The 18157-nt window shown below is 42.8% G+C and overlaps 1 protein-coding gene across 2 annotated transcripts in view; it reads left to right on the top strand.

Moving 5' to 3' along the window:
• Window positions 1–18157, top strand: part of CRHR2 (corticotropin releasing hormone receptor 2) — a 132208-nt gene that overhangs the window by 56617 nt on the left and 57434 nt on the right. For both annotated transcript variants that reach the window (XM_056485585.1, XM_056485584.1), the window contains one exon: window positions 14719–14804. In XM_056485585.1, the coding sequence (XP_056341560.1) occupies window positions 14719–14804 (86 nt within the window). The remainder of the gene's footprint in view (window positions 1–14718; window positions 14805–18157) is intronic.

Here is an 18157-nt window from a genome sequence, read left to right as displayed (position 1 = left end):
GACCACAGTGAGTCTCCCCTCAGTCTCCTCCAGCTGAACAGGCCAAGTGCCCTCAGCCTTGGTTTCCCTTCCAGACCCTTCACCATCCTCACTGCCCTCCTTTATTTGAGTCAGGAGCACTCACAAAAGCCATCCCTGCTGGGCTTGTGGCCATCACTCTTCTGGGCTCTGAGCTGTGAGCTGGGACTGGGACTTCTGTTGTGCATTTTGAAGTCTCCTCACTGCCTGGATCCTGCACCCAGCCTCCAGTTTCTTGTTCTTACACTGTTCCTCCCTAGCCTTAGCTCACAGAAATTTTGGAAAGGTGCTCATAGGAATTTTGGAAAGGTGCTGTTTTCAGTCACAGCACCATGAGGGTCTGGGTCCCTGCCTGAGGTTTCTGCTGCTGGAAGTGAAGCCAGAGCTCTACAAAACCACTCCAGTAGAGACTCTGATTCCTAAGACTCAAAATGTTCTTTTGTGGGTATTAATCCATCACTACACCTGCTAAAATCATAGAGGAATCCAAGTCCAGACTCAGGAAGTACTAACTGCTCCTCAGGCTGTGGCTTTCTGCATGGTGTGTGTGCACCTCAGGTGACCCTGCCAGTCCTGAAAGAATGTACAGTTTCATTTAGATTTTATTACTGTCGAATTCTTCTAAGCCTAGTGATAGAAAACTGTAGCACTGAACCTCAAGATCCAAAACAAGGGGGGTTTTGTCCATATGAGCTGGGCTTTACCTCACTGACCTGGAGCCATCTCTCAGTGACGACTCCTCAAAGTTTCTCAGCTCCACTTCTGGTCAACTGAGAGAGGTGAAGGGACCAAATGACCCTCTGAACATGTCCATCTTTAGCAATAATCCCAGAGCTAGGTTTCCACATCTGGACTGTTTCTGTGACTGAAAACAAGTGAGGAGAGCCTTGAAGATGGGTGGGCTCCTTGGATGGGCTTGGAGAGGCACCAGTTCAATCCAAGCAAAGGAGGAAGCTTACAGAATTATTTAGGTGTGTTTTGTGAACAGATAATTAGAATGTAGCACTGTGGACATTTGTATCAAGTTTTGTTACTTTTTAAAAAGCTTTTTCCCCCCTTTTCTTTATTCCTCTCCTCCTGTCTTGTTTAGAGATAAGGTCTGAACCACCTCAGGAATTTCATTCCTTCAGGGGTGGCAAACCCATTCCTGAAGAAGAACTGCAAAAGATTTTTGCCATTTGGCTTTGCTCTGAGAATGGGAGTGACAGAGCAGTTGGGCACAGACAGGGTCTCCCTATGGCACAGTTTTAAAATACAATTCACAGGGTAAAAATGGGAACAAACAGAGATTAATAGAAGAGCACTTACTTCATCCCTTGAGGCACTGGTCCAAAATGAGCATTTCCAGTGGAACTGTTAAGTAATTGCTTATTTTTCTTAGAGAGGAGGCTTGAGGATTTTGATGCTCATTTGTGCAGATGTTTTATGCTGCACTACAAATTTTTTCACGTTCACATTAAATTAAAAGTAGGTCTAAACTGTCATGCTAGCATAATATTCAAAAATATTATGTAGCTTTTCTGTGCCCCATTCATGATGTGCACAGGAGGGTTTTATTGTTATAAAATAGAATTCACTGCTCTTCAGTTGCAATCAATATTTCACTCTACCTTCAAAAAAAAAATAAAAAGAATGAAGTTACCTTTTAATTTGTCTATCAAAGAAAACAACTCTAGTGTAATCATATCACCTTTGCCACATTTGATATACAAGTCAGTAGCTCATCATTATTTAGCAGAGGAAGTCTAAAACTGAATTAATTTGATAAGTGTTGGAAATTTCAGACACTTTTTCATTCACTTCTTTGAAGTCCAAAGCAGTTCATCTGCCCATTCAAGCATCTTTTTTTTTTCCCTGTTATTTGTAGGTTTTTTGTTTGGTTTTTTTTGTTTGTTCTTTTTTCTTTTTTGTATTCTATACCACAGTTGTTCATGGCAAGCTTGGGATTCAAGGTTTTATGGTTTGGTACCAAGGAGAATATCAATTAAGCAGTCCTCACTTGACTACCCAGTGGTTAAATATTGCTCACTCAATTTGCTCTGGGGGAGCTCGTTTTGTAGTTGAAAGGAAATGACACTGGATAAATCTGCCTCAGTCAAAGGGATGTAATGTAAGAGTTTTCCGTAGTTTTTCTTGTCATAAGAGAAGACCTGAGAGAATCTGTTACCAAAATCAGTAATGTCTAAATGGCAGTCTCAGCTAAGTGGAAGTGAATGATGAGCACTAAACATTTCTCTGAGGTAAGTGAGCACTTCCAAACCTATTTTACCTGATTGCTCTCTTTGTTGAAAGGAGATGTAAATCTTTTTTTAAGACACCTTTTTTTTTCATCTAGTTTTTAAAACTTTTCCTGCATTGTCACTGTAAACAACCAATCTTAGTTCCCATCTTCCACATCAGCATGACAAGAAACCAGCAGGTGTTTAAGGAGCAAGGAAACTGAGCTCAGAATGACAGGAGCTTTCCTAGAACTGTACTAAACTAAACCTGGGAAGTGCTGACACATCACCAACTCCTTTATTCTCTTTGGAACACCTGGAACATTTCCTCCACCTCCAGTTCTTGGCTTATATCCTTGCTGGATGCAGCATTTCTGATGGAATGGTGTTGGCATAAGAAGACTGCCCTGATTCCCTCTTTTATTGTTTAATTTCAGTCCAGGTCAAATTTATTGTGCTGCTTCCAAATCCCTGGAGCCAGTGTTTATGTCAAGGCAATGGCCCAGGAAGGTGATACATAAATCTGTGGCTGGTTAAATTGGCAAATTTGGGGTTTGGAAACTTCAGTTCTGGATTTGAAGATTAAAAAAAAGAAAAAAAGGTGAAGTATAGGGAAACAGTGTTGAGGAAAACAGTGAGCTGAGCTGAAACAGTGACAGATGTCATTTTAGTGCTCTGAGAGGGGTCTGGAATATTGAGGGGGGGCTGTTCTGTCCTTTTTTGTACTGTGAGGAGATCTAGATGACAAGCCTAAGATTAATACCCTGAATGTTAAGCTGTGCAAGGTGTGCAGTGTTCAGTGGCAGCATGAGATGATTTATTCTTTATTCCATTTATTCATGGAACTGCATGGAGAATTATCACCCCTGTTTGCTGCAGTTCCCAGAGCTGTTTGAGTGGTACAGGCAGCACTGAGATCACAGATATCTGAGTCTTTAAAAGATGTGTGTGATGTTGGAGCTGCTACACCATGTTTGCCAGGCTGCAGTGGACCCAAAACCACGTGGGCTGGTTCAGAGATGGCCCACTTATCATTCCTGCTTGAAATAAGCTCAGGATCTTAAGATTCATCAGGGACTTTAGCCAAGAAATGAAGCTTTTCTTAGACTGTCATAGCGTGTGCTGACAGCTTTTTATGTGCTATAAAATTAGAAGAGATTTTAAAATTCCCTTTCTCCCTCCCATGCCATTTCAAACCCCCAAAGAGACAATAATTACCAGGTGATAAGAAAGCACCTTCCCACATAACAGCAGGCTTTCCAAACGAGAGGTGCATTGTATTAATCAGCTTATGGCAGAGGAACAGCTTCTCTACCTCTTTTCCAGCTGCCTTTTGCAGAAGATTCTTCAAGGTCTTCCTGGCCAACAAGTGATCACTCAGCTCCTTGGGCATGGGGGAATCTCTTGTGGAGGATCATTTGTGTGTTGGCTGAGATAGAGACCCAGCAGCAGTGCAGACAGTCCCATCTCCCTCTCACAGAGCCAAAGGGATATCTCTGATCTGCCTTTTCTGCTTCCTAAGGTGCTGTGGGCATGAAAACAACCCTTACAGAACAATATGGTCCTTCACAGTTCCTTCTCAAAATTTATCTCATACTTCTTCACTTCCTTTTTGATATCACTTGCAAACCAAATTTCCTGGTGGCTGTACAGCACTAGCAAACATTATATGAAATATTATTTCTCTCAGGTTTCTGATCTCACTTAAAGTTTCATTCTGTCCTGGGACTGGCACATGATTCATATTCCATGCTGTATTTTGGGAAAGTGTAGAAATGCAGCAATGGAAGCAGCAATATAAAGTATGGAAAGGGAAGTCTGGGGGGTTTAAGCAGTTGGTGAATTTCTAAATCCAAGCAGGTGCATCATCAGCCTAGAACCAGCTTATCTGCAAACTCAGCTATATCCTGCTGCCCTTCTTACCAGATAAAACATCTCTGGACACTGAGTTCCCCATAGCAGTGCTGTGCTGGGGGATTAATTCAATAAACTTTTTGGCACTGTTTTCAAGGATGGGAAGAGAAAAACTGAGAGGGACACAAAATTAGAGCTCAAAAGCCCAGTGCTCCTTATTGTAATTTTTTTAATGAAAGTTTCCTGTTCCTCATTGTGGCTGTGTAAGAAGGAAAGTCTGAGCTGGGTGTTGTTTTTCTCCTGGCAAGAGCTGTTTTTAAACCTTATTCTTCACCCAGCAGGAGAAGGAATTTATGTGGAGGGACAGCCCACAGAAAATGCAGCACTATTAGTGTCTGTAAAAGGTTTTTGAGACTTGGAATTACTGTAATTCCCTGTATTTGCAGGGACTTTAGTTTCTCATCTCAAGCAAACCTAATCTGTGATGGTCTAAAGAAGCTATTTATAACCTGCACATCTGCAATCTCCACAGTCAAAATTCAGCCTCTTGATGCTGCTGAATATTTTGCTCATCCTATAAAATTGTATAGTTAGGGAAGGGATTGTATTCAGACACCTTAGGTTCACTTCACAGAAATTGGGAGAACTTGCCCATTCTCATCCCCTTTTTAAACTTACATTATTAGAAGGGGAAATGTGGTTCAGCAAAATGGGCTCATATCTGCCAAGAAACATCTGGAATTTTTTATGTTCCTATATTAGGCTTAGCTATGAAAGCTGGCAGGGGCTGCTTTGGCAAATGGTCACCCTTGTGATGTTTGCAGGCTTTTTTTGTCTTGCAGACAGTCTGTTTCTTGCCTGCCTTCTCCTGATGAATATTTAGGCTTGGGGAAGACATGGAGCTTCCTGGCAGCCACACACAGCACGAGCTGACTGTAGATTATGTTGTCCCAAGAGTGACAGGACCTGTCTGAACCACCCTGTAGGGCTGTGATTTTCTGAAAGGCAAAGGATTCTTATAAAATGCTGGATGTATGATCAAACAATGGTTTGAAATGGAAAAAAAACAAACAAACAAACCCCAAAATCAACTAACAAAGAAAGTCCCTGTAAGGCCAAGCAACTGTTGTGGTTCCTGATGGGCATTCCTGTGGTGTAGGCAAACCCCCAGTGCTGACCCAGGGACAATAATTGGGTTTTGCAGATCTTCCTGGCCTTTTAGCCCAACCCATTCCCTGTGTTGTGTGAAATTTTGTCTCACCTTCCTGGGTTGCTCTTATTTTCTGTCTCTCCTGTGTGCTGCTTTCCTCTCACAGCCTCTGCTGCTGGACCAGAGGTTTCATGTGAATTCCTTGTCAAAAGGTATTTGAACCTTACCAGGCAGGTATCACATAAAGGGGTGCATTTTGGAACCTGCTCTCATCCCTCCTTTTCTCAGCCACCGTTATTTTTGCAGAGTTCTGAGAGCAGGTCAGGATTATTCCCAGTGAATGCTGACTCTGTGCTCCATTCCTACAGCTGCTGTGCTTTGCTTTTGTGACTGCAGCTCTTAAATTCCTGAATAAATTCCAGGCAGTGAAGGCTCTGTGAGAAGAGTATTGCTTCCCACATTGCCACTTTGCTGAGGCAAAAACTAAAGTAGAGGGAGGCTGCACACACTCCTTTCTTTCAACAGGTTGTGCAAATTGTCTTCTTGAGTCATCTGCCCTAAACTCCAGCCTCCAGCTCCCTTCCTCTCCCTCTCCCTCCTGTCTTACTCAGATCTCAGTGCTTCTCAATTCCACAGTGCTTTACTACAGGTAATGAAGTACAGTTACACCTCTCATTATCATTGCATTATCTGTGCATTCAGTAATTATGCCAGGTGACTAATTGAATTTTGAATTTCAGCTAAGAAGCAATTACCATAAAGATCAAACATGATTACCAGCCTGTGCCCTGCCAGCCTTCCAGGAGGGGGTTAGGGAGGGAGTTTCATGGCTCTGTGCTCTCCTGGTCTGTCAGGCTCAGAAACAAATTGTGCTGCAGCCCTGGGTGATGCCTTTCCTCCTCCTGGTGCTCTGCAGGAATTCACTGCCACTACACAGCAAAGGGGGAATTAATGACCCGTTGGACTAACCAGCAGGAAGAGCATTTCCTTAGACTACACCTTTCTCCCATGAGTGTTTTTAGGTAGCTGTGTAGGTGGAAGTTCCCTCTCTGTGTAGGTGGAAGTGTTCTGGGCTGGGGAATCTTTCCCAGTAATTTGCGCACGATCTGTGCAAACACAAGTTGGATGATTGCCTGTTCCTTAAAACAATTGCATTACCCAGAGTGAAATGAGGGAAGTCTTTAAAATAAACATAAAGTGATTGCTCCACATCAAATGACAGGCCCATCCAGGCCAGTGTTTTGTTTACCCCAAGAACCTAAATTTAGGAGTGAAGATGCTTCTATTTGCTGTAGGTGATTAAATCCCTCCAGTTGTCAATGTGGGGTCAATGGAAGAACAACTCAGCTCCATAAAGTAAATGGCCATGGATCAGCTGAAGCTGTCTAGACTGTGCTGGCTGCAATCTTGGGATCAATTAATTAGCTTAAATTTGAAAATTTAGTACAGTTTGATGGCCTGGATTGAGTAGACACCACGGACGTGACAGGCAACCTCAGACTCTGCTGGGTGTGTCTGTGGCAGCACTGGACATTTGTAACCTTCACTCACATGAGAGCATCTGCATCAGGACATCAGAGTTTCAGTGTCCAAATCTTGAGCTCATCATGGAGAGCAGTGTAAGAATAGGGTAAGGATGAAGAAAGACTCTCCTGGGTGTTCTTGTCATTTCCAGCAATCCAGGTGTCAGTGCCTTGCTGAAGTACAAGTCATGTCTGTGCATCTTCTTTTGTGTGTGTTTCCTGGCCTTTCAGGAGAGATTAATTTGTGTAACTGGGTGTGGAAATAAGCCCAACACAAATGCCAAAATTTTCTTTTGCAGCAGATTTTTGGGCAGTCATACCATTTCTGGTTTCTGTTCAACTGGAAGTAAAGAGATTTGGTTGGACTTTTATGTTTTTATATTTATTGGACTTTTTTTTCTCTGTTTATTTCTTTTTTCCTTGTGCTGAAAGCCAGGTGAACTGAGAAACAGTGCTTTGTAATCTCCCTCTTTTATCTTTCTTCTTAAAGCTATGTGGAGGTCTGAGCTGGAACCCTTTGGGTTCTGGGGATGTGCTGTCTCAGAGATTTACCTGCAGACTGCACAAAGCCTTGGGAGGCTGCAGGCAGGATTAACCCAGCATTTGTCAAGTGCTGCTGAGCCTCTTCACTGGGTTTTCTCTCCCTGTCTTCTGAGGGTTCCCTCTTCTGGGTCTTTCTGTAACAGCCCAGCCCTGAATTTCAGAACAAGTTTCCTCAATCACAAGCCATGAAATGATTTCTTAAGGAAATTGATGTTATAGAGGGATAATAATTATATAATTGAATAATAATTCTTTTATTACTAGTAGGAGGGTTATCACAGGAGCTATACACAATTTGGAATGAGGAAGGCAGTTTCCAGGATGACTCCCAAATCATCCTTCTGAGAGGAGTGATTGTCTTGGGAAAGGACAAGTTTGGGAATTTCCTACCACTGCCCTCACCTCAATCCTGAAACAATTCAAAATGAAGCTCTGAAGGAATAGAGTATTTGCTATAAAAGAGTTGTATTTTATGGAATAGTTTTGCTAACCTTGGAGGCATGAGGAGTGAAAAATATTGCAAGAAATTGTTCCTGAGATGAACCATGCAGGGATCAGAGAGTCAAACAGAAAGTGTGGGGGTTTTTTGTGAGAATTTTTACATTAGCAGGTATTTCATGGAACAAGGTTGAAAAGAGCCACTTTTCTGACAGTTCTGCCCAGTTCAGTCTATGGAATCTTCCTAATGTCACTGCTTGCTGCCTGGAGCCCCAGCCCGGGGCAAGGAGAGCTCAAGGCCAGGTTGGACAGGGCTTGGAGCAGCCTGGTCTAGTGGAAGGTGCTCCTGCCCATGGCAGGAGGTGGAACTGGATCATTTTAAAGTCTTTTCCAACCCAGAATATTCTGTGATCCTGTGTACAAACAGAATTCAGTACCTCAGGTGCCCTCAATCTTTGTAGGTCCCACAGAGGGTGCCTTGGGTTGGAAACCCAGAGAAATGTTTTTCTAAACTCTGAAGGAGCCTGGAGCACTTCTAAACTTCTGAAAGGTTCTGTTCCTGCCTTTGCTTTTGACCTGTTCTGTGACCTGGGTGAATCACTTGAGCTCTTTAGCAGATGGGAAATCGATGCAGCAAGTGAGCAGAATTAGGCTGCTTGAGCTTCTTGTAAACCTTTTTAGGATTTCTTGGCAAAGGAAAACAATAGAAAACTCATCACAGTTTCTAATGTGCTTGAAAGCCTGAGGACACATCAAGCTGAGCCAGACAGAGCTGAGTTTAGAAATACTTTTCTAGGGGAACACTTCTTGCCTAAATTATGATTTATCTACCTTCCAAGACTCTCCTATAAGTGCATTGTATTTCTGTATTTCACCCAGCTGTGACATCCAGAAAAAAACCTCTTGGTTTTCAGGTTGATGTTGGCTGATGTACAAAGCAGAAAGCATCAGTTGGACAACTGTTCTTGCCTCTCCTTATTTTTGTCAGAATATCCCTCATTCACAAATAAAATATGTGGAGAAAGATTTATTTTTTTTTTCCCCAGTCTCCTGGATGTCACAATTATGCTGCTGTCACTTATGATTTCTAGAAATAGTAAGCAGTTGTCCTGATGCTTTGTGAATCCTACCTGGCTCGAGCTTGTCACTGCAACAATCAGAAAAAAATAAAGAACCAAAGAGGGAGAGTGGCACATGAATAAATAATTTAGAGCCCCATGATTCAGCCCCTATTTTTAGAAGCTTGCTGTTTTTCTGAGACTCTGAAAAGGGGCTAAGAATAGTCTATACATGAAGTGATGTGTGCCTTATGCAACACAGGTTATTTTCTGTCTCATTTGATCTGACTCCTGTGAAATCTGGGCAGCCAATCTGAGGAATTTGTATCATGCAGTTCCTGTTGGATTTACTGGGGATCATGGTGGATAAGTACCCAAGAGAAAAATTTTTTGCTTAATACCAAGCAAAATGTCTTATTTTGAACATTAAATGTAAAAATTGTTTGGAGGAGACACTGGGAGAATCTTGCAATGTCCCAGTGATTAGAACCCCCTGTAAAAAAGGAATCCTTTAAACTGAGTTTGAATTCCTCATGAAATCCAACATTGGAAGAGACCAGAGTTGGACTCCATGTTGTGAGCAACTCCTGGGTTACAACATTCCACACTGGAATATTTTGGATTGTTTTCCTCCTTTGTTCTTTGAATGTATGTAAAATTTTTCTTCAGGGGATAAAAACCTAGGTCCAATTTACATGTACCAAACCTGTCAAGTGATTTTTGCTGCCCCAAAACTGTATTTCAAAATCCATTTATTCAGCTCAGAAGATGTCATCCAGCTTTAATTGTGGCACTGAGACAAAACAGGTTTTCTGCACTGGCTCTTCTGATTTTACAGACCAGCATATCACAGAAAGTATTTTGATTTATATCTAAGGGAAAACCTCACTTACTTGGGCTTGCTTTCCATTGGAAAATTTGGAAAATTTGGCACAAGCACCTTCATGCTGGGGGCACCATGGGCTGCTGTGCTGTGCCCAGAGTGGGAAGGGATTGGTGAGACATGAATAAGAGTGGCTGCAAGCTGATATTCTAAAATAACAGGGTTGAACTTCACCTGTGACAAACATGCAGAACTAACCTACCCTGAAAAGGATGGCAAATTGCTCAGCTAGGTCAGAGGGCAGTACAGAGGCAAAAACAGCTCAATAGTTGTCATAAAGTGAGGAAAAAATAGAGATATAAGATATCAAAAAAAAAAAAAAAAAATCGCAGTGGAGAGATGTACCAGACTGTCTGTAATAGTTTTACAAAACAATTACTGAAAATTCTTGGGGCTTCCAGTTTCTAATCTGGACTGAGCAATTAGGGAGGTGGATGAGGGGACCCACTGTGCACTGGCAAGGTGTTCATTGCACCTGTGAGTCTCTGCCACAGCCCCTCCTAACCCACTTCCCAAAACCCTGAGTGCTCAGGGAGTGTGTTCAGGGGGTTCTGGATTTCTGATTGATGGACCCTTCATTGCAGCTCAGCTGACATGGATCAGCAAGCTGTCAGAGCAGCCACACACCCTCAGCCCAGGGCTTAACAGGCTGTCTTATTTATTTATTCATTTTTCTGTTTCTTCCCTTCATCCAGTAGCTGATGAACTTGTCTCTTGATTCCATGGCCACTCTGTAGAATGCAGGAGATGAAAGGCACAAATAGCCAGAGAAGATTTCCATTTTAATAACTGGAAATGTAAACCTTGTCAAAAAGTCATCTACATGAAACATGGCAAGACAAGTAAAATCTCTTTCAAAGCTAGCTTGGTTCCAGTTGTCAGGGACAAGATCCATTATAGCAGTGCCTGCATGGAGTGTCTGCAATTGTCTTTCACTCACTAATGACCGAAGTGCTGAACTTCCTGCTGAGAATGACATCCACCTACCTTTACCCAGTGCTCCTGTCTCCTGTTTGTGTCGTGCTTTTAATGGACTTTTACTGACTAAACACAAGCCTGCCACCAGGCCAATCCATACATATTGAGTTACCACTACCTGAAAGGCTTTGTGTTCTTCAACAGAGTCAATAAAAAAAAAGAAAAATACAAAAATGCCACTCATCAAACACTTCCCTTAGCATACCCCATTCGGAAATTGCAGTTAGAAATGAAATTAAGGGCTAGGTTTTGCTTCATAAACTGATGTAGAACACTGTACCTGAGCTGTGTTTTAAAGCTGCTCCAGAAGATAATTTTATGCAGTTAATTACAGAACCAGGATGGCTGAGATCTGATCCAACCCACCTGCAGCCAGTTGCCCAGGAGCATGTTTTAAAAATGTTTAAGTATCTTCAAAAAGGGAGACTCCAGCAAAAAATATGTCAGTGGATTCTAAGGAGCAGACAAATCACAGTTGGGATGACAATTATTGGATGTTTCTGCTCTATTTCCTGTTTAGACACCACTGAAGGCTCTTGAGAAGAGTCTCTGGCACTGTTGTTAATAAAGTGTAATAAATAGGGGTGGAATTCATTTAACCTGAGTTTAGATGACTAAAAGACACATTCCTGTTTGGGTTAAAGGTCCTTGAGCTGATTTGTGAAAAACTGCTCTCATCCCATGCAAGTTTTGCCAGAATTAATCTGGTAATACTGGTGCTGAGTTGCAGGGATGCTGTTATGGGAAAACTGGAAACAGAGTTTGGATGTTACCCCCCTTTATCAAACACCAGAGTGTGAGAAGTCCTTCAAAACAAATAAATGTCTGTGAGTTTCTCTCATGTCCTTCAATGTCAGATGAAAATCATTTTCCATTATTATTGAAGTATGGGCTCAAATCTGGGTTGATCAGTTTCTTTTTATTGAAACAATACATATGCTGTAGTTTCTTAAAAGTTCTGTTTGTCCTGAAATCAGACAGAGTTGTGATTATCACAGTCTGCTTTGTTTGATAAATGCAACACTAATTTTCTTCTACATTCAAGAAACTTGAATTTCTCACCTGCTCTTAAATGGTTGTACTCCACTAAGAGTAAAGCTCAGGCTCTATAACAGCGTGGGTGTGTGGGCATGTGCATATAAATACATAAAAGTGAGACATTCCTGTAGGTGTTTGATTGTTTATCTGGATGTATTCTGTGAAGATCTGTAAAATAATAGACTGAGCTGGACTTTCCCAAGAGCTGGAGTCAGGGAGAATTGGGCATCCCACTTGTATTCCTGCCAAGGCTTTGCTGTAGCCATGCTCAGAGTTTTTACCTATTTGTGATGTGGAATGAAGTTTTTCAGTTGTTTACATCACCTTGGAGTCCAGGAGAGCTGTGAATGTTGGTGTTGCTGTTGTGTGTCTGGGCTGTGCCTGCTGTTCTTGGCTTTCCTGGTGGAATATGACTGATCAGCACCCCTGAGTCAGCCTAAGGGGAAATAGCACAATGCATTTGCAGCCTGGAGGGGCTGAAATCCATCCTGGGAAACCCTGAGCACTCCTGGATATTCCTTTGTGTTCAGGCAGTTCCCTTTCACCTCCCTGCCTGTCTCCTGGACTGATGATTGAGCAGAAGAAACCAAGAGCCACAAATCTACAACAAAAGGAAATCAGCATTTTCAAAGTGGGAGAAGAGACCATAGACTGAGGCCCAGGAGTGAATTTTGGATGATGTGTCAAGAGCTCTGTGCATAAAGGCTGAGTGCTGCCTGCACCATCCTGAGTCATCTGCTGCTCATCAGTCATTTGCATGCACATTAAATCTGCTTGGCCAGTTGTGTTGTACCAGTGCAAGTACACACACAGCACAAATAACCACCTTGTAACCACCAAATCTCTATTTGGTGTATTCCTTCTTGAGAGCAGTCAAGAAGGAAGGGGAAATTATAAGAATAGAAAGCACTCTGAGTTCTTCAGAATATCATTTGTCTAGGAAAATGAAATTTTACATGATTGTTTTTCAACTGGAAAAAAAAATAGTGGTGATAGGTATTTTTTTTTAAATTATTATTAGCTCTTGTTGTCCTAGAAAGATCATGTAAGTGTTCTTTTGTTCTTGGGTGTTTATTGTTTGTTTCTGCAATGGTGTTCTCCCCTATGATTCTTCCAGTTTTTTGGGTTTTGGGTTTTTTTTTTTTTTTGTGACAGTCATTAAGAAAATCTGAACTGTGTCTTTCTGCACTTCCAGGTGCCTCCAGTGAGGCTCTCATCCACTAAATGAAATGTTTCTACTTTAAAGCACTGGGTAAAAGAGCTGCATTATGTCATCAAAAAAAGAGAGAGATAGAGAGAGAGAAAAATGAAAGAGAGGGAGGTGGGGAAGGAAGGAAAGAAGGGAGGAAAAAAGAAGGAAAGGAAAGGAAAGGAAAGGAAAGGAAAGGAAAGGAAAGGAAAGGAAAGGAAAGGAAAGGAAAGGAAAGGAAAGGAAAGGAAAGGAAAGGAAAGGAAAGGAAAGGAAAGGAAAGGAAAGGAAAGGAAAGGAAAGGAAAGGAAAGGAAAGGAAAGGAAAAAGGGGAAGACGTTTACTGTGGGGTATAAATTAGTAATGACAACTGGAGATTGGAATGAGAGATTCCCAGAAGGCAGATCTGCTTGCTGCTGTTGTTTCTGGGATGTGACTGATACTGCAGGAGATCCTGGATGAGGGAAATGCAGTTTGATTTCCCCCCTCCTGTTCAACCCTCATGGTGTGGGAGATCTGCTGTGACAGCTCAGGGAGGGTTGCACCTTCCCAGTGCCTCACAGGGTGCAGTGTGTTTGTGCTCTCCACAGCTGAGCTGGAGGGATACAGCCAGGGAAAATGAACAGTTTGAATGAATAAAATAAGGATTTCATATGAGCAGTACCCTGGAAGTGGGACTCAACATCAGGCTAAGCATCAGCTCATCTGGAGAGTCAGGATTTTTCTGCAGAGGCTCAAAATCAGCCACAATTCTGCACAGAGAGCTTCAGCACTGGCCAAAGGAGGGGACAAAGGCAAGGGCTTTCAGGGATGTAAACCAGATCCTACCACCTAAACCCCACTCAGACTGTTTTGTTTAGTTTGGCTTTGGCACTCCAAAAAGCAACAGTGGAAAAGTGCAAGTAGACAACAGCAATTCAGTGATCTGTGTGGATACAGTGGCATCTGGAGCATCTGCAGGGATTATTTGTTGACTTCCCTTCTCTGTAAGAAGAAGCACCTGTTCAAAAGTCTCTTTACCTTTTTCAAAAGCACCTTTTCAGAAGTCTCCTTACCTTTTTCAAAGGCTGGTGTCAGCAGCACATTTAGGACCATTTAATTTTCCTGCACTAAATGACCATGGCAAAAGCCCAAAAAGAAATTGGGTAAAGGGCAGCAACAACATCATGCAGAGTCCATCAGGAAGTTGCCTGTATTTGTCCTTTGGGGATCTTTCTGGATTTCCTGTTTTATTTTAATTCTCGTGTTTCTAAGAAACAGTTCAAAATAAGAATGGAAAAAATCCAAGAACATCTTGCTTGGGGTTGGATGTGCCTTTGATGAGTGGAGGAAGGTTTGTACAGGAAAACTGCAGTTTTCTCTTGGAATTCCTTGGGATGAAGAGAGTGCTTGCCAGTAATTGAACTCCCCTCTTCACCCCAATGTTGTCACATGTAGTTCCCAGAGCCCTGCAGGGTGATGTTGAATTTGGACATTAAATCTCTGCTTCAGTAATTTGTGATTTTCACTTAGGACCTGTGAGAACTGGCACCTTGGGAAAACACCAGGAATGGTTTCAGTTGCAGTGTTTTCATACCCTTGCTGTCTTCTAAATTCATATTCTGTGAGAAAAAACTATTAATAAATACCTTTAAATACTTGTTCTGTAGATGTGTTTGTTATTTATTTCTCCTCAGTGGGTTTTTCCAGTCTTCACACAAGTGGGATAAATTGATTTGCCTTGTAAATAATCTGTTCTGTCAATCTTTTCTTAAACCTGTGAAATGTCTAGGCTGGTCCAAGTCCAGCACAGAGTGTTCATCTCTCTTTTATTTTGGTCTGTACCAGGAAATGCCTACAGAGAATGCCTGGGCAATGGGACATGGGCTTCCAAGATAAACTACTCTCAGTGTGAGCCTATTCTGGATGACAAGGTCTGTATTTTTCCCTTCATTCTTCTCAATTTCTCAGCATAAATGAATGCAAAACTAAACTTAAGGTTAACGTGCTAATTTGGGACTTCTGAGAGAGATTCCATTTCTGTCTCTGCAACAAAACCTCCCTGTGAATTGAGGCAAATCACTTCTCCTCTCTCCATATCCCCTACTCACATGGTTTTTTAAAAGGATGCTTTATCTTGCTCTGTCCCTGATGATGTGTGTTTATGCAGATTTTTCCTAGCTTTGTTCAGAGCCTACAGCTGCTACAGTAAATGTTAATAACAATAAGACCTAAAGCCTCTTTGGCTATAAAAAATAAGTTCAAGCAGCTGATTCTACCCTATATCTTCCCATTCTGAGATCTCATCCACAACTGACCTTTACAGAGCTCAGTGTCATTTCTCCTTAAGCAAATATGTAAAGGGGCAGCAACAGAAAAAAGCAGACTCAGGAGCCAGCTGTCTTTAAGAGATAAAACCAGTCTTGCATGACATAGGAGTTAGCAGATTTTAATGAGAATATGGGGTTAAGTTCCTTCAGAAGGGCTGTGAGGGATTATGCAAAGCCCTTTTCAGATATCTCAGAGACATCATAGACATTCACCCTCACACAGTTTAAGGCTTCAAGCCCTTCACACTCTTCCTCCTGTGTTGAGTGCTGTGGTGGGACACAACCCCACAAATAAAGACTTTGTGCTGTTTCTGCCAGGAGTGGCTTTTCCCTTTAGGAGCCAGGGTGGAGCCCAGAAGCTGAGACTGGTTTGTTTTGGGGTCCATTCAGCTCATTCTGTCCTTGTAGTGGTGCCATGCCAGGGACAGGCAGGAGGAAGATGAGATCCCATATTTAGTACTCAGGGCTCTCTGCAGTGGTGCTGCACCCCAGGATGTGCTCTGCCTGTGGTGCAGCATCCATCCTGTGAGATCCCTGTGCTTGGTCAGAGTGGGTTTTCACCAGTGAAGCAGGAAACAAGTACTGACACACCAGCTGCTGAAGGGGATCTTTTCTTACCCCCTGGCTAATTTAATCCCCCCTCCTTATCCTAGAGGCTTCTAGGGATCAAGAAAAGCTGTGCTAGTAGCTGACTGTCACCCAGAGGGACATTCCAGGTGTTCTAGCACTGTGGAGAGGCTCCCATGGCAGTTTAGCCAACCTAAGCTGGGACCAACCCAGTGCAGCCCCTCCTTACAATTCATTCCTATGTAAAATGAAAAACTAACTTGCTGCTGGGTCATTTTTTTTTGATGAATCAGGTCCCCAAACCATGTCAGTGCGTTGTTGCAGGAGTGCTGGGGCCAGCACAAGCTGGGGGGACTGGGAGGGACAAGTGGGCAGGAGAGGGGATGTGGGGCAGCCAGTGCTGATTTGGAGAGTGGGGAGCAGAGCTGGGCAAAGACAGGATATCTGTGATGTGGTTTGGTGTTACAGGAAACCTGAGTGACAGCACTGAGCTGCACCCACTCAGGAAAACTGCTGCATTTTAATAACACTTGTTATGTGTTTGCATGGCTGTCTGTGCATGAGCAAACACAGAGGGGTTTTATTTGAAGAGGCTGGAGTAGTGTTGTGACTAGAGGATGGGATTACTCCCTTGACTCTGTTTTTGCTTTTAAAAACTTTGCAGCTATGGTGATAGCTTAAAACTCCTTAAATAGCATGTTTCTTAAACAGATGAAAATGCAGATGTTCCCCCACCCTTGCTTACAGAGGCTTAAAAACTCATTTATTAGATCTTTAAAGATTTGTGACAAGCTTTGTAAATATTAATATTTGTGAATATTTTTGAAATCTCTCATAATGCTCAGTGTTACAGATGAATACTTTGTGATCTCAAAAAAAAAAAAAAAAATAGAATAAAGGAGCAATCTCTGCAGATTTGCTCCATTGTGATTAAAGGTGAGATTCAGGCACACAAGTGGGTCTGTTGTTATTTACTGAGTTTAGCAGATGCTAAACATCAGCTGGGGGAGTAATGCCCTGTGATTTGTGTTTATTTTTAATCCAAAAAAACCAACACTGTTTTTAAACTTGACTACTCACAGGCAGAGTGCCAAAGAATCACATGGTTTTAATTCAGTGGTTAATAACAGGGAATAAGAACAGGACTTTTCAACACCAATCCCATGCTTTATGACAGAGTTTTGGTAATGTAGCAATAGAAGTTTTAGGTTTTTTTCAGCTGTGGGTCAGTGTTAGGGGACATCAGCTCAGTAACACACATTTACTGGGTTATATTAATGAATCATTGCTCTGCTTGTGGTTCAGATCTGTGGCAGTAGCTGATAAAACTCTGCTCTGGGACTGATTTGCTGCTGGATTCCCACTCTGACTGAGATCTAGCCCCTTAAATGTAGTTGTGTGGTGTAGTTTAAAATGTCTCCATGCATCTGGCAGGTGACTGTCCTTTGGAACACCTGTGTCCTTCATGTCCAGAGGAGAGAACAGAGCTGGGGAAAGGTCTGGAGCACCAGGAGAGGCTGAGGGAGCTGGGAAAGGGGCTCAGCCTGGAGAAATGGGGGATCAGGGGGACCCTGTGGCTCTGCACAACTCCCTGACAGGAGGGGACACCTGGGGGTTTGGGCTCTGCTCCAGGGAACAGGGACAGGAGGAGAGGGAGCAGCCTCACTTAGCACCAGGGGAGGTTTAGGTTGGATATTAGTGAAAATTTCTTTACTGAGAGCATTTTCAGACATTGGAACAGGCTGCCCAGGACAGGGGTGGAGTCACCATCCCTGAAAGTGCTCAAAGAACTTGTGGATGTGGCAGCTGGGGACAGGGTTTAGAGGTGAACAGGGTGGTGCTGAGGGAGTGGTTGGAGTCAATGATCTCAGAGGTCTTTTCCAGCCTTCAAAATTCTGATTCAGCAGCAGCCATGGAGGTCAGCCAGCAGGAATGACAAGAGTCCCCAGTGCACCTCAGAGGACACAAGGTGCACTAGCCCTTGCCTTGGGTGGGTACCACGTGTTGGTGTCCTCATCTCACACTCAGTCTCAGCCTCTGAACAAATACTTGGCTCCTCCTCCAGGCACAGGAACAAGATACAGAAATGCTTTTGATCCAGCTGGCTGTTTGGTGGCACAGTGTGTGACAAATGGAAAGATTCTCCTCAGCCTACAAGGTCCTGTCTTGAAAGGGCCTTCACTGCATCTGACACAAATCTCTGCTCTTCTTAGAAGAAAAGTGTCTCAGGCAGCAAAAGATACATCTTAGCCTCCAAAAAGAGCTATAAATCAGAACTTTGGTGTTGTGGTCTGTGGCAGCTGTATGTGAATTTGCTTCTGCTGATGTTTGGAGGTGGCTTCAAGCTGAGTAGCTGAGTGAGCCCCACGCTGGGCTCAGACCAATGTATC

This window comes from Oenanthe melanoleuca, chromosome 2 (genome assembly GCF_029582105.1).
Source record: "Oenanthe melanoleuca isolate GR-GAL-2019-014 chromosome 2, OMel1.0, whole genome shotgun sequence".
In the NCBI taxonomy this organism is placed as follows: domain Eukaryota; kingdom Metazoa; phylum Chordata; class Aves; order Passeriformes; family Muscicapidae; genus Oenanthe; species Oenanthe melanoleuca.
Note: the sequence above shows the minus strand (reverse complement) of the source record. Positions and strands in the feature narration are given on the sequence as shown.